General features: G+C 40.3%; 2 protein-coding genes across 4 annotated transcripts in view; one reads left to right on the forward strand and one right to left on the reverse strand.

The window, feature by feature from the left end:
* The window catches only part of LOC136773869 (uncharacterized), an 88,422-nt gene that overhangs the window by 25,576 nt on the left and 46,425 nt on the right, over positions 1 to 16,421 (reverse strand). For 2 of the 3 annotated variants that reach the window (XM_066727797.1, XM_066727798.1), the window contains 4 exons: positions 10,853 to 11,088; positions 8,001 to 8,227; positions 7,299 to 7,600; positions 6,830 to 7,107 (listed from right to left, as the gene is read on the reverse strand). In XM_066727797.1, the coding sequence (XP_066583894.1) occupies positions 6,830 to 7,107; positions 7,299 to 7,600; positions 8,001 to 8,227; positions 10,853 to 11,088 (1,043 nt within the window). Of the gene's footprint in view, positions 1 to 6,829; positions 7,108 to 7,298; positions 7,601 to 8,000; positions 8,228 to 10,852; positions 11,089 to 11,327; positions 11,361 to 16,421 lie in introns of those variants that run through there. The other variant, XM_066727799.1, reaches the window with a different exon arrangement.
* Positions 11,661 to 13,917, forward strand: LOC136773867 (myrosinase 1-like). Its single transcript, XM_066727795.1, has 7 exons — positions 11,661 to 11,887; positions 11,974 to 12,107; positions 12,171 to 12,428; positions 12,511 to 12,691; positions 12,755 to 13,149; positions 13,230 to 13,468; positions 13,544 to 13,917. The coding sequence occupies exons 1-7, from the start codon at positions 11,671 to 11,673 to the stop codon at positions 13,740 to 13,742; spliced, it is 1,623 nt and encodes a 540-aa protein (XP_066583892.1). The 5' UTR covers positions 11,661 to 11,670; the 3' UTR covers positions 13,743 to 13,917.

A 16,421-nucleotide genomic window follows, 5' to 3' on the forward strand; every position in this document is an offset into this window, starting at 1 on the left:
CATCTTTCATAATCCCTGCTACAACCTATGCCATTTTGCGCGTTTAGCAATGCTCCACTTTTTACCAAACTTCCTCGTTACCTTCGAAATCAACCAAAGGATCTCAATGCTCGAGAATATATCGATGCATCGCGATCTCTCCAAGACTCTCAACTACTCTTTACACACTTGGAATTTTCTTCCTCCCTCGTCATTTTCCTAATTCTGCCCAAATCAGTAAGGATCGATGTCTAAACGGGTAATTGACAATTTTCCAGCGTCATATCCTATACGATGAGTTTTTCTTCAGGGAGCTGGTAAAGATCACGAACGCGGAAGCCGAGCGCTCGTTTACAATTCCAGGTAGAGGATGAAAGGATTCCAGCGATAGGAGGCAAACTTCTGTAGCGCAGAAAACACGATGTTCTGTGTCTTTGGTATCCGAAGCTTCTTTTTCTCGTCAGAGGCTAGCTAACACTTGGCAGTAAGGTGGAAGTGGGTCGCAGCACAGGGCGCGGTAGGTAGCCATTCACGAAGCTGGCTCAGACCACGCGAGGTACACGCGATCTCATTCCGCTCACGAGCCTAATGATAATTAATCTTGGAGGGAGCTCCTTTTAATCAAAGTGGCCAATGCTGGACGAGGTCAAACCTTCTCAGGTATATATTCCTCCTCGTCGTTTTCCTCTCCTACCTCTGCATAGTCCCTTAATTTCTTCGCGTATCCTTTCCTTGCCACTCGATTCATTATTACAAAGTCACCCACTTGTACTCAGGTCCTACGATATCAACTTTAACCCCTTAATAGTACAACGGTACCCACGGTCACTCGTTTCATCATTCTTCGAACCCTCGGGCTAGGTCAATCTCATCCTATATACCCAAGGACCCGACTTTTTCCTCACGCGAAAACCCATCACGAACACGAACGCTTTAGACTCTTACGAAAAGCCATTTGCGCAGCATTGAATTTCGCGTGAGAACAATGCTGGATCGCAGTCACCTCGCGGTCTCCATAATGGGATGCTTAACCTTCTTCTGATAAGCTACATGTACAACATTACGTGTAATGGCATTCGTAATGTCAAGTTACGAAATGTATAGCATTCAAAGTGATTTTAAATCGCCCATGTACACGTAATACGTCTAACAAGATTATTAACTGGTGCCATCTCTCACTTTGTCTTTCGTCACGTTTACTCGACGACACAAGGACTTGATGTGAGCACGATTTTGCGCTCGCACTGCATTTGCGTTTATGAAATTGTGAAATATGGCTCTCGATTGAAAAAAACCATGCTTGATAATATCTATGGGCATTGTTCGGGGAATATATTAGCCTTGGAAATATATCATTTCTCGGTGCGACTCAACATAATCATTGTTGAACTTATGTCAAAATATAATCGCGTTTATATCAAGAATTATTACTGTAACGCGAATGTAGAGATACGATCTTTGAACTTATATCGTCAAATGGCAATATTATATAGCGTGTCGATCGAGCTACGCAGTTGTCATTGGTTGTTATACTAATTTAGTATAACGATACGATGATAAAAGAGATATACGACTATTGCGTGGGATCCTCCCATGGTTTTGGAAGAGCTTTGCCCCTAGTAAGAGGAGAAGCGATGACTCCCGAACGATTAGCTTAGTAGCGGATGATCGGTCTAGCCAGCAGTCTCCCAGGCAAGCAACTTGCGTTCCCGGAGGTACCACTGCGTACCGACACGCTTCACTCCTTCGCCGACCACCAGCTAACGATGCCCATTAGAGCAAGAAGGTCTTCGAGTCCACCTGACTAATCGCAACGGCCACGACTCCATAGCTCATGCAGATCAGCTATTCGTCTTTTGCCATCCTCTCCAGTTTGTCAGCCAAACCGATTCGATAAAGATACCAACTGTCTATGATGTGTCCAGGCGGCCCCCTTCAGCTTTTCTCCTTCTTCAAGGACCCTCATTCTCAATGGCGATACCCAGCACGGCGCTCCCTTTAAGGAAAACGTCGACCAAACTGATTCGATAAAGATACCAGCTGTCTATGATGCTTTCCAGTTGGTCCTCGTGGCTCTTCCTCTCTTTCTTAAACACACTAACATACAAACCTTCTCTCTCTCTCTCTCTTCAAGGTCCTCTTCGAATACTTTTGCACTTGTGATTCCATTTAAGGGAAAACGCTCCCTCGCTCCCAAGCCTACCGATATTTCCTAACGAGACGATGATGGAAATCCACGGGAACTCCACCTTTTGACTAGTTAAGTGCCAGCTGTAATCTAATAAAAGGGGATCGTTAACGCGTAATGCGCTCCCCGATATCAATCACGCGAAATGTCTAATTTCTCGCCTAAACGAGAATTGCATCAGACGATCATAAATCAGTCAGGTGATTTTCCGAATTGAATTAGAGGTGGAAATGTTAAATGTAACGTAATCAGCGACTGATTGAGGAAAAAGGAGGGAGAGGGAGAGGGAGAGGGAGAATCATGACGATCCGAAAATGCCACGCGCAGGGTGCGCTCTTATTGAATGAGCTTTGGAAAGACGATACTTGCCAGTTCAGATATATCAACCTGGTCTCGGATGCTCGATGATGCAATTCTGGCAACCCAGATCTGTCACTGACTTGCCGAGGGAGGATCACGCGCCACAAAATGAGAATAGATGACGATCATGAATAAAAGATAATACAATTAAGAATAATATAGCCTTAAAAATCTTTCCTCGCTTACATAACCAAACTCATCGTCTTTGTTCTACCTAATTTCTATATTGCGAAAGTTCATTCTTTTTCTAAACGACGAAGTTCATTAGTTACAGTATATATAGTTTTTATGCGTTTCGATGTTTATCCCTATTCAGACGAGAAGCAAGAACGTTCGAAAGTATGGAGCTTTGGAGTCAGATGCCTTCTGAGCTTAATCGACACGTATCTTGTTATCACCGAAGAATGATTACAAAACACCGAGCGCGGTCTGCTTTGAACAAATGATTGCGCGAAGATGAGATCTGCAGTACGATGACGTTGTGGTCACCCAGAAATTCTCATGTTTCTATTAGCAACATGACGAATTGCCGTCGCTGTCATTTTTTCTTCCCTCAACAATTCGAATCCATTATTTCAAACCACAGTATACTATCATCCAGCAAAGATAGTGGCATGTACAACCGGCGTCATCCAGCTGAAATAACCGAATCGCATTAAATAAACTTCAGCAGTGATTTCTATATACCACAAAGCAGCAAAATGTAAATTACAAAGTTGGGATCGGTAGCAGAGCGTAAAATGACATAATAAATGAAATGGACCAGAGAAGTAAAGCATTGATGGATATAGGTGAGGTTACATGGGAGAATGAGTCTTCGGTAGCCGGAAGGAGAGACGGATTGATCCTCCTGAAAGAACGCGAGGGAGAGGGAGAGAGAAAGAGGCTTAAAAAGTGGAGGGGGTCAGTGGAATTACAGCTAAAGACAGGACGGTGTAAGCAATGCGACGTTGATTGCAGGTCGACTTCAGGAACGAGCGTGGCTGTCAATAGAATGCGCGTGTGGCACGTACTGCCTCTCGTCGTTAACGACCGGCCGAGATTACAATGTCCGTGTGTAACAGCGTGTAGGATGCGGGTTAGCCTTAACTAGTCGGCAGAGATATGTGCAAGCCAGCGTTGGCCAGGAAACGTGAGTGATGGCCACTCGCAGGCTCCGCAGTCACGAAACAAACGTCGCGAGAAACGAGGAAGAATTGCGGAAGGCCCCTTTTGCCCTTTGCATCCCTGCTCCATTAATCTGAATTTCATTCCTCGTCTGGCACTAATTTAAAAACAAACTTCTCAAAAGCTGCTTACTCTAATTAATTTTCTTTTTACACAGCCACAAATTTCTATAATTTATTTTAGAACTATGAAACAATTTAGCACGTTTGTCTGGATAATTCAAGTATCTCGTCAAGCTTTTGCAATGCCTGACGATTCGAGGAGGTAGCTTATAATAATAGTCAATTATACCGAAAGCCACTTCTATCGAGGTCCAGAAGTTACGAGGCTTGGGATATCGATATAAGTCATTCCGTGGTGTGGGATTTTTCAATAGCAGAGCCCTCGTTGGTTCTATTTAATTGCTGACCACGTGGTCCAGACAACTAATCAACGAGGTTTTAATTAACCCAGAAGCCACGTGCACGCTTTCTCCTGAATTCGCACTCGCTCCAAAGCTACGTGCCTTTGTGAAAACGCGCCCGCTTTTCCTTGACAGATAGATGGATTACTACCGGTAACCAGAGCCATTCCGAATCTGGTCATGCGACAATTTTTCTCGTTACCTTTGCATACGTAGTTGGTCACACCATTTTAGGTCTGACAATCGGGTATCCTTGCCAAATAAAAATGCCTCGCATAATTCTAGATAAGCTATCTTTAAGAAACCCGATGGAATTGCAAAATTAATCAAATCAACTCGCGTGTCGAGCAAGAATTCATTTAATTTATAGCAATTAATTTGCTTGTCAATATTTTACAACGTTTCACGTGGCGTGGAAAAATCGGTACAAATCTTGTTGAGAGAGATATTTGGTTTTAGAAGTATATAGAGGGACGTAGAATTTTATCCCTACCCCTTGTTCGAACGGTCCTGAGGGAGTATCGGGACAAACCCGACGTCGATAAAAGGCGGAGGACAAGTGGACGGGTTGGAGGTTGCTGCATGAAGATCGCGCGTGGGTTGCGAGGACACGGAATCTTCGTGTGCGCCGCGGAAGACGTACGAACCAACGATCCACATTCATGACTTTCTAACGATCCCCGGGCCGGTGTCCCTGTATAAGTATGCGTGTGGATGCTTTAACCCCCCCAGTCGAAACTCCTTGTTACCGTAACTCACACCTACACACTTATCAAGCTCCGGTACCCATCTACAGTACACACCAAAGTGGATATATTACAATTACTTTTACTCTCCATATTCACATTATGCCTATCTACTTGGACGTTGCACCATCAGCAAAAATCCCCTATCGCGATGTTAGACATTTTTGTCACGATAACGATAAATCTCAATCGTGTCTCAGCCCGGAATAATCATAAATCTAATTAAGATAAGCAGAGTACGCGATCCTACTTCAATACGTACAAGAAGATGACCTGCTCAATAAGGACGCGAATGAAATTTTATTCGTTTGTCGAATCGTTTTCTTGGAGTAACTTAATTTAGCGAGAGTATATCGATTTTCCAATATCAGGAGATAATTTGAACAGAGTTTGTGCGGTTTTAGAAAGCTCGGTCGATCCACGATGGCAAAATTAGCCGAGAATCATTGACAAGGGTGCATGGTCTGTTTGCCTTAGCTGTTTACCAATGAGGAATCGCGAAAGAAGAGGATTCTCGAGGATCGATGCTGGTCCTTTGGTTTTCAGATCGAGTTGTCGTGCTAAAGAAGACCCTCGCTCGATCATGGCGGCCTATCATGAATATGCATGCGTCCAGGAGGCAAAAAAAATCCTTTTGGCCATGACAGCCTGACGTTTCGAGGACCGCCGACGTAAAGGAGGCCTAACGATACACGAGGATAATCGAGCCTGACAGCTCTATGAGGGAACTTGGTTATATTTCTCAAGGGTCACTCGGGACTAACGCCTGTGAAATCTTTAGGCGACAACCTCTACCTCTTCTGGGCTCTGGCCTCGTCGACTAAACAAATCAAGACTATTTCTGCTTTCATCTATATAATCAATGTCATTTCTTCTATTTCTCATCAGATTGCTCCATCAATCGCATAATATAATAAAGCATGAAACTACTTGCGAATTAACGAGGGCCTAAAAGCTTCGGTATCTCTCCGCTCGTGGCTTTTGTCGGAAGAATGAAAATTATCCAGCAGAAAGAAAGAAAGAAATATGTGCGAGAGCTGGAAGCACAGGTATATTCGAGACAAGGATCAACGACTTTTTACCTCCGTAAGACCTATGGTCCTTGCTCTCTGTCAAGTATGAGTGAACAATGTGACAGGCCGAAGAACAGCTTTTGCCACATACGACGAGTCCAGCTGGATAACGCTAATTCTCTTGAACATTTAATTTTCTTTCTTTTTTTTGTTTGATTTGGAATTTAACGATCCGTTTTACACAAACTGGCCAAACTTCAAGAACTCGCACGAGCTTTTAAACGTTGGAAAGAGATGTATTCTTGGACTTTCTACTTTGCAATAATAAAGCTTTGAGATTTAATTAAATTTGAAGAAATTTTCCATAAATACTATCAGTGAAAAGAATCGCGAAGTGGTGGACCACACTGGAAGAGAGGTTGCAAAAATGATAAAATCTCGGAGCAGCTCGGGTCTGTACTGGATCGAAGCTCGTGTTCTTGGCGAGGATTTCACCTGGAGGCAGGAGATGGAGGAACAAGGAAAAAGGGGGAGAAAGTGTGGACGCGAAGACAAGAGAGGGGTGGAGGGTCGATCTTAGCTTCAAGGGGTCATTACAGAGCTCTCCTGGCTTTCTTACTGATGCTCGACTGTCCGGATTGACTGATGCCGGGTCATTCGGTGCCTTTTAGATCTTCCAGTTACCTCACCAGACACGTAGGAGTCGAGCTCAGGCATGCGAGATCATTGCGCGATGTGTAGACGCCATTACGAGATCGACTTTCGAAAGCAATTAAAAATTTACTCTGCCATCTCCTCGCCAATTCCGGGTTTGATTTCATGCAAAATAAACCTAGCTTCTCACACGTGCAAACCTACACACTGCATGTACACGAAGCTTGCTCTTCATCGAAAGTTCAAAAGGTGCAATGTTTTAATTCAAAAACTTTCATTCTATTGATTTATAGTTACAAAATAATAATTAACAACTGACCTGCGCGTATTCTGCACAAATGTCAATCGAAGAAACGTAAGTGACGACGTCCTCGATGGTCCATCGGTTGACTGCTTGGCCATCGCCACAAGGCATGTGACCGCATAACGAAGGACACCTAACCGGTGGCGGCGTCGTGGGTCGTGGGGTATGCTTGGGTTTCGGGGAGGCACTTCCTGGTCTTCTCGCTTCGGTCGTTTGCCTCTTCCTCGGCACGAAGCCGCCAGGACTTGACAGATCCAAAGGACTCGTGACACCAGCGTCACGCTTGTTTGCACCTGAAGTTTTATCGAGAAATCCTCGTCAAATAGAGCTAATTCACCATGGAATTAATATAGTTATTGCAACACGTGAGAAAAATTGATATTATAAATAGGTAAAAAAATTGTTCATTGGTTATCGGGGGTTACATTTTCATCGAGGGAATGATTTATTTTTACGACGTACAGTGATTATTGATAGAAGTTACCTTTCAGATACGTTTCAAGTTCCGCAGCATTCTGCGCGGCATTGGCAGTTCGGACCATGTGTAGGAGTGCTTGCGTCGATGACATATCTAGCATTGGAGGAAAGACAGGGTTGCCGAAGAGGGTGTCTTGTTTCTGCTCCTTGGGGTCTTTATTGGAAAGCGGAGACGTCGTTGGAACGGTCGGTGGTTGTGGTGCACCCAAAGGTGCCATTAGGCCCACGAATGGCGTGGCAGCAGTCTTGAACGCTGGAAACCTCGGATCCAAACCCGGAGGATATCCGTTCCTCGGCGTACTAAAGTAACTGCAATTACCATTTATCGCACCACTAAGACTCTAAATTCTTCTCAAAAAATCAATTTGTTTGCGCGAAACTTTGTGTCCATCAAGCAACATTCACAACACTAATAATCGAAATTCTTCTATTGCGACAAAACATAATGATTGCGTTCTACCTCATAAATATCAATAACTATATAAACGAATTTATTGATGCTTAAAAGATAAAATGGAATTAGGAAAATTGATTTATTTACGGTGGTTTCTCTAATACTTTAAATACTGTAAATACAACTCAAATTGAAATTAGATCATGGTTATTATAAAAACCGGTTCTGTTCTGTGCTTGTATATGTATACATTGAGAGAAATTTAATGACACAAAAATTCTAGAGGAAAGTGTGGTAGCAAAAGTATCAACATACTCGTTAGGATTGGCGTTATTGTACTTGGCAGCAAGGCTTCTCATGAAGTCACTGTAATTTCGTCCCATCATCTGTTCCATGTGTTTGAGATGATGAGGAGGTGTTGGCCCTTCCGGTCCACCGAGGGGCGTAGCATTTGGCGGGGTACCAGGATGACTCGAGGAAGACGGTGTTACGCTACGCGAAGATGTTGAATTGTTGTCAGGCGTCAAACGTTCCGTCTTAACCTATAAAATAGCCAGTAAAAAGATAAGAGGATCGGTCGACGAGGACGCTTACTGTGAAATAAATACTTAAAACAATTATAACAAAGAACTGAGCGTAATTAATTTCTTTACTATATAGTTATATATATATAAGAGGTTTGAAGTTTTTACAAGAGGAGTTTGTCAAAAGATAAACTCTTTCTAGTAAAACTGCAGGGAAAGTATAATTTCCACTCGAATAAATTCATCATTAGATTTCCAATTTCTGGAGAAGACGTATGTTCAAGTGTTACTCGTGTCTGTTTATCTGTGCGGCAAACATTACTTCAAGTTGAAGAGTACCATCCACGCGTCCTTGGTCATTGGGAACATCTAGCAAGCATATATCTGCGTGTGCGGTTTCACTTACTAGTAGTAGGAAATATCTTGGTGCATTAATCCCGAGAACAGATTGCATCTGAGATATGGTAATGAAGGCAACGAACGCGTGGCGTAAGAGCTGCTTCGTGACACTAAGAAGGAGAAGCTAACACCAAGGAGAATCCCACCACTATACACAGATATGGAGACGAAGAAACTAATACTGACAAAAACTAAGAGGCTAAATCTAAGAAGGAACTGCACCAGGAAGAAACGTGGAAGATAGTGAATTTAAGAGTGAGAAGAAACTAAGTAGAGCTGATTGGCAGGGAATAGGGTCTCCGAGCTCGAGGGGACCACGATAAATCTCTTTCTCGCCTAGAGATTCTTTCTGACAAGGGCCTGCTTCGGCTTAACCGCAGACACGATCTGCTTTTAAAATCCAAATGCTAACTGGTCCCTCGGTGCTTTCCAAAAAAAGGCACCGAAGTGAAACCTCCGGCACCATCGATGAGAAACTCACGATTCCCTCTAGCAACGACCTAATCAAACTACCAATCCTAATCGTAAGATACATTTTTTTCTCTAACAACGCTTAATACGTAATCAATAAATTTATCGATCTTATTTTGCGCACTAATCAACTTGAGCCGCGTTTAATTGTAATTTGGCTGTAGATATAAGTTTATAGCCACGTTTACGTACTTACATTTTAACCGATATAATTATTTAGTTTCTTGTTGGAAATGATTAGGAAAAAGTAATCGTTAGGCATGTTCAGAAAGCAATATTAATTTAATGGATACTTCAAAATTTCGTTATTGAGATATCTAGCCGTATGTTTATCGACAAATAAATTGTGATTTAAGCTTTCGAGTTCTTCCACTTCAACTCTGCATGCGTGCGCTTGCTCATTCAATGAGTGATGTCATGCTATTCCGTCTATTCACCACTGAAAAATGCAAAAATATGCTAAACTACAGTGTATGTAGTTAAAGTTTATGCACTGTTTTGTTGCCACACGCCGTGTGATTAATGAGTTTCAATTAATTTGTCCTTTCCGCTCCACTATGTGACTTGAACTTTTTCGTCACGTATCTTCCACGATAACGCGAACGACCCAGGGAGCATGTTTCATCTTGAAAATTATATTGCCCGGGTGTTTATGGTACACGAGCTGGAGCCACGTGCGCAAGTATACTTCTGTTCGTATTAAGCTGGGATATAACGAGGTAATTGCCGATCCGTTACGTTACTCGAATACTACGTAATATATAATAATCCATACCACGAATAGGGGGACTCGTTGCGTATGACTAAATTCTTTAAATATAACACGAACGAAATCGCCAAATTATGAAATCACTTCTTCAATTTTTTTTTACAAATTAATAATCATAGTATTAAACATGAAGCAAAAAATAAAAAACTTGTGTAATACTTTTATTAAAAAGCATTATTAATCCATTCGTAGATTTCAGCTTTCGGAGGATGACATTGCAGCTTTGCTGTGGTTGACATTTGAGGCACACACCTGAGTCTTCTAAGAGTCGAAAACGGTACTTCGCGTGTACACACGTGTATGAGCTGTTGGAAGACGTTAGATTCTCGTGCGAGACCTCTCGAATCACTCGCACGTGTCCCAGAACGCTACGAGGACGCTCAAACACTTCAACTTGGTGGCCAACTTCTCTCGAAATTTGTACGAGCTGTTTGCTATGGTGTACTAAGCTCTCGAGATCAAAAAAGAAAGTCCATGGATGTGAACCACGTGATAGCTGAGGATCACAGGTGTTTTTAACCCTTAGTATTAACAGAGTCAGTAGTATGTGTCAGAGGTAAATGAAAATTTGAGGAGTTAAAACGATCTATGCAATTTTTTCACTTCTAACGAAACGTTAATCTTCATCAATATAATAGAACAAATCTTTTTTCTTAGCAAAGTTTCAGAAATAAACTTGTTTTTATGGGACGTCTATGAACCTCTAATGATTTTTCAAATATCGTTCAGGCCTCGCACACTTCTTTTATATATCTTACGATTTATCCCGATCTATTTTGGTATTCTATTAATCACTAGTGAGTTAATGTCTAAAATTTTAATTCAAAGCTGAAAAAGGAGGTTCGCCGGCAGCCTAAACTAAAACGCTCTTATCGAAATGTTCTGCACAAGAAAGTTGGACCTTCCGTTGAAATCACCTGCACAAGAAAGATCTCGAATTCACATGTAGCAATTATGCTTGCCATGGATTTAATTATTTTGATTAAATATAAATTATCTCTTACTTGAGTAGTATCGAGTCCATTTTGATTTTGTCGCCTTCTATTTCTTGGAGGCCTCGGAGTTACCACACCGGACAAGTGGGCGCCCTGGGGGCTGCCGCCCCTGGCGTCAACCGCTGTATTCGCGGCCAGGGTGGCCCCGTCGTTGTTTTCTGTGTGCGTTCCTAGGTCCGCTGCTTCTCCACGGTCTCCGCTTCTTGGCCCTGAACTAGCAGATATGTTTTCCCCTGACGCGTCGCCTAAAAAAAAAAATGAAATAATTATTAAAATAACGTTAGACATTCTTTATACCTACAAAATAGTTCGATTTTGATATATAGCATTGTAATGATTACATCAGCATGGGAGTATATACAGTATTTGTCTGTATTTTGTTTTATTTAAATTGGAGACTTTCCTTTTATTATCGTGGTTTTATTCACGTGTTAATTTAAAATGCATAATAATATATTTTTCATTATTTATCAAATTTATTTACCAGAATCCAGTCCCATTTTTAAAACCAAGAAGTTTCCAGTCTTACTATTGTAACTGAACAAAATGAAGAAAAAAACTTATGCGATACAAGGACAAAAGGCTTTAATAGCATAATTGTATGAGACCTGAAATAATGCAGTTCAGAAATATTAAATACTGTTAGCTGATATAGTATATTGCCGATAAATAGCTGGTGATAAGTCTTGAAATTTCGTATCATTTGCTTTTATCGTCATTTTGCTATTCTTATCATTTCAACGTTTAATACACAGGTAATTATAGGTATAAAAGCTTTTTTGCTGCTTAATTAAGAACAGTGGATGATTGTGCGAGCTGCAGTCAATATGTCAGTTATTGCAAATGTACAAAGTGTTTTAGCTACACTTACTATTCTTAACACGTGGATCAACGGGAATGAACTAAACATTTTGACAGAGTACGAATTTCCATCATCTCAAATAGGAGATATTAATCATGTATCTAATGATATGTTTCCACCAAATTTCAAATTTGGATTTTCTACATCAGCTTTTCAATTTGAAGGGGCTTGGAACAAGTCTGGTAATTCAGAAGCATTAACATAATTAAATCTAATCGGTATATTATAATTTTAACTATTATGAATCCAACTGTTACATTAATTTTAGGTAAAAGTGAGTCAGTATGGGATCATATGATCCACGATAATCCATCAATAATAGCAGATAGATCTAACGCAGACGTTGCTGATGATTTCTATCATCATTATAAAGAAGATATTAAAACAGCTAAAGTCCTTGGGGTATATTATACACTTAAAAATACGTAGAATTATAAGCTGAATGATTTATACTTTTTCATTTAGAGCAACATGCTTAGGATTTCTTTATCTTGGCCAAGGATCCTTCCAAATGGATTTTCAAATAAGATAAATATACATGCAATCAAATTTTACAATGAAGTAATTAATGAAATGATTGCTAATGGAATAGAACCCATGGTGACACTTTTTCATTGGGATACACCACACATTTTGCAAGAAATGGGCGGCTTCCTCAATCCACTGATACAGGATAATTTTGTTAATTATGCTAGAGTGGCTTTTGCAGCTTTCGGTGACAGAGTAATTACGATCGAAAAATTAATCACCTCTTCAAATCGAAAAATCAATTTAATGCCCTGTGTTATTTGTGCTAAATTTTTAGGTAAAATATTGGGTCACTTTTAACGAGCCAAACATTTTCTGTCAAAGAGGCTATGGAGGTCCGATGGTTCCCATGTACAACCAATCTGGACTCTTTGACTATTTATGTAGCTACAACCTTTTGTTGGCGCACGCCAAAACTTACAATTTGTACAACCGGGAATATCGCGAACGACAAAATGGTGCTACTTTAATTAATTTTTAGAAATTAAATTATATATACGATCTTGTGATTTTACTTGCAGGTAAGATAGGAATAGTAAATAACTATTTTATGTATTACCCTTCTAATCCAAACTCTGAGGAGGACAAACAAGCAACCATGAAAGCTTTGATTTGGGGCAATGATTGGTTTACAAGTCCAATTTTCGGCCGAGATGGAGATTACCCGGAATTAATGAAAGCTACAATTTTAAAGAAAAGCATTTCGCAAAATTTTGAAACTTCTCGACTGCCGTCATTTACAAGAGAAGAAATTGAATTTATACGTGGATCGGCAGATTTTCTTGGTGTCAATTATTATACAAGTCGTTTGGTCAAAGCTAAGAAATATTATAACGATGTAGTCAATTATTACGCTGATTCCGAGATAGAATTAAATAGTAACAACGATGAATGGAAGGGTGACCTATGGGTGAAAGTAAATATAATCATAGAAATTATATACGATCTACAACATCATAATTATAAAGTTAATTTGTAAATCCATTTCATTGGCAGAATGCACCAAAAGGTCTTGGCGCTATTTTACATTATCTTAACACAGCGTACAATATTCCAGAAATTTATATAACTGAAAATGGTTATGCTGACTTTGGCGAGATATTAGACTTGGGGAGAGTGGTCTATTATCATCAGCATTTATGGGAAGTTTTGTTTGCAATGAAAAAGGGCGTAAACATTCGGGGATACCTAGCTTGGTCATTACTAGATAATTTCGAGTGGATGGATGGTTACAGGTATTATTCTATACCTTTTTAAAATCCCCATTTATACTGCTTGGATCATTTGAATAATTTTTTATTTCTCCTCAGCACTAGATTCGGTTCAATCTATGTGGATTTTTCAAAGGCATCTAAGCCGAGACAAGCGAAACTATCTGCGCAAGTTTTAAAGGACGTTTATACAAAGAGGAAAATCCGGAAGATAGCTCAAGTTATAGGATCTGAGGAATTAGCAGCACAAGCTATAGAAAAGTATGGATTCCCTATTGATTTTTCACAACTAGATTAAACAAAGCTGACTGTCAATCGTCGAATATACAGACAGACCTGATGATACCAATAAAGATATTAATGATTCAACATTTTCTTTTGACTTGGGATATCGTTGTTTCGTATTATTGTGCAAAAATAGTATGCATCATTAATGAAAGTGCTGACTGAGCATAAACGTGAAAAGCCATGCATTGTTTGTAACAAATCTTTTATTTCAGTATAACTCTGAGCAAATTTCAAGTGTTTTATCGTGAGTTTACATAATGAAGAAAAGCAGGGTGGATAAAATAAAATAGCGTCTTTCGACACTAGGAATTTCAATAAAATAAGTTTAGAGGGTCGCGGATGTGATTACACGGTGGCTACACGTTGCTAGTCTTGGTAAGATTTACGCTCAATAAATGGACCCTGGCGCCATTATCTCCTTCGTCGATCAGCTCTTCGTGATCCACGGCGACGACTGGTGCTATAGGAAGCCAGCTCGAAATGAGTGGAATGAGAGGGGAGAGGGTGGTGCTGCTTGGGAATGGAGGGTCAGCGTCCACGAGATTCACCGAAAATAACCAATAAATTTTTGTCATCGTTAAACGCCCGGAATTTTATGGTGGCAATAACTCGTCCACGCCGAATTCGCTTGATACCATCAGCTGCTGCAGCTTCTTTTTCGCCATGTTCACACCAGCTATCTTTTGCTCTTGACAACTCCAAGATTTATGCTTAATTTAACTTTCCTGCACTGGTATTACTTACTGCTACAAGCTCGTGGACTGCGGGATAATTTATGGTATGATCTTTTAATGATAGTTTTTTTCGACAAATGACAAAAAAATCCATTCGTTCATTTTTTGCGCATTTCTAACTCGAGATAAAACGTAATTCTCGATGTACGGTTATTCCTCCACGTATTTCTTCTTCCTTTCTGCTGAATCCTTATATTTGTGGAGTACCATCCAACATTCAAAAATCTCTACGTAAATAGGAACATTTAGAAATGGTAAAACCGTTGTAACAACTGCTATCTGTTAAAGCAGCACGAGCCCATCGATCGCACGTGCAAGGTTTGTGTCCATCGTAAACTACCAAATGACATCTTAGTTGGAAATATATATTGACAGCGCAGCGAGGAAAAATCTCTTTAAATATTGTTTCACAAACAGGAGAAAGAAGCCTCGATGGATGCGAATAGTTACGTACGGACCTCTTTATCTTCTTCGCGATAAGGAAATTTCTTAGAGAAATTCTAGAAATAAATTAGGGATTAAGATCTGTATGCGAGGCTGAACAACGCGAAGGAGAAATAAGTCGTAGGGATCTTTTGGGTCAGAGATAAATTCAAGCGAATGAAAAATAATAAAATAGCGTATTAGAGATTAATCTATGATTGTGACTAATGTCAATTAGAATGACAATAACGGTATACACAGGTGTAAATGAAAAGAGTAATGAAATTGAAATGAAGCCTTTGGCAAAACTTCATTAGCAAGTCAGCCTAGGAAATTTATCAGCATCATTTTCCTGTCGATCTTGGTGATTTCGTCGAAAGTAGCAGTTAACGCGCGAATAATTAACGCTGAGCAAATGGTGCCATCTTTATTCCTGTCGCACACTACTCTATTCTTGACCTTAGAGGTCAATTCGTTTTGCCGGCGGTCTCCAGGATAATTTATGCCCCCCACCAATACCTACTACGAGAGTTCCCCGTGTGTCCCTTCCTCGCTCTGCCTTCTTTTCCACCTTTTTCTTTATTCCCTTTTGACGCTCATTCGTTACTGGGAAACGTCATTTGGCCTGCCGTAATAAGTTTCAGTAAGCTGCTTTCCAGAAATGGTACCTTCGCTTTCTAATGGGCTGACCCCAGCTGTCTTATTTAGGATTGACTCGAGTCGAGTGAAACGGAATTTATCTCAGAAATTTATATTAATTTTAATCACTTTTAAAATGCCAAATGCTGTTTGCTCCTATTGGAAATATCATTTCTCATTTTGTTTTTCCGATGGAACCTGTAAAGGTTAGTAACACCCCAAGCTATTTCAGTCACTACCGGGAACAAGCAGGCACTCTGAGTTTGAGTGTGAAATATCGTAACGACGTGTTAAAATGGAGTTGGTCGGTATTTCCAGTGACAATGCACGTTAACAGGCTTGTACCTATCAATTTCTGATCCCGCAATGTACCGAAAGAAAATTTCGAATGTTTGCCGAGAACTATGCAAACCGACACCTGCGCGAGAGGTAAGAAACGAGAGCACGAAAAAAGCTTCCGTCATCGAACACAATTTCGAAGGTTTCACAGTATACCTATACCCTATTTGAGTAAACTCAACAGCATACGGAGAAAGTAAATAAAAGAAACCGTTCCTCAAATAAACCGATGAGTTACCGTGTTCACTAACACCCCCATTACGCTGTTTATGCAGAAACATGAATGAAAATTAAAATTTTCAAAATTCACTCTCGCGGGTATAGTATCCGGCCAGCACAAGACTATAGGCACAAGAAAATTTAGAGAATTCGCTAGTTTGCAGGCTGCTTGGCCAGTGTAAAAAATATTAAACAGTATATATCGTGACACTGGACATATTCCGTGCATATGCCTGCTACTGCATTATACATCAGTTATGATTACAAAGTAAGTAGCAAGCAAGTTCATAGTTATAACGGCGTATTTGCGGTGCTTATAGTTGTCCACTTGAAAT

This window comes from Prorops nasuta, unplaced genomic scaffold, assembly GCF_024137725.1.
Source record: "Prorops nasuta isolate Cenicafe-Biocafe unplaced genomic scaffold, Cenicafe_Pnas_1.2 PNAS00005, whole genome shotgun sequence".
NCBI classification, from domain to species: Eukaryota; Metazoa; Arthropoda; class Insecta; order Hymenoptera; family Bethylidae; genus Prorops; species Prorops nasuta.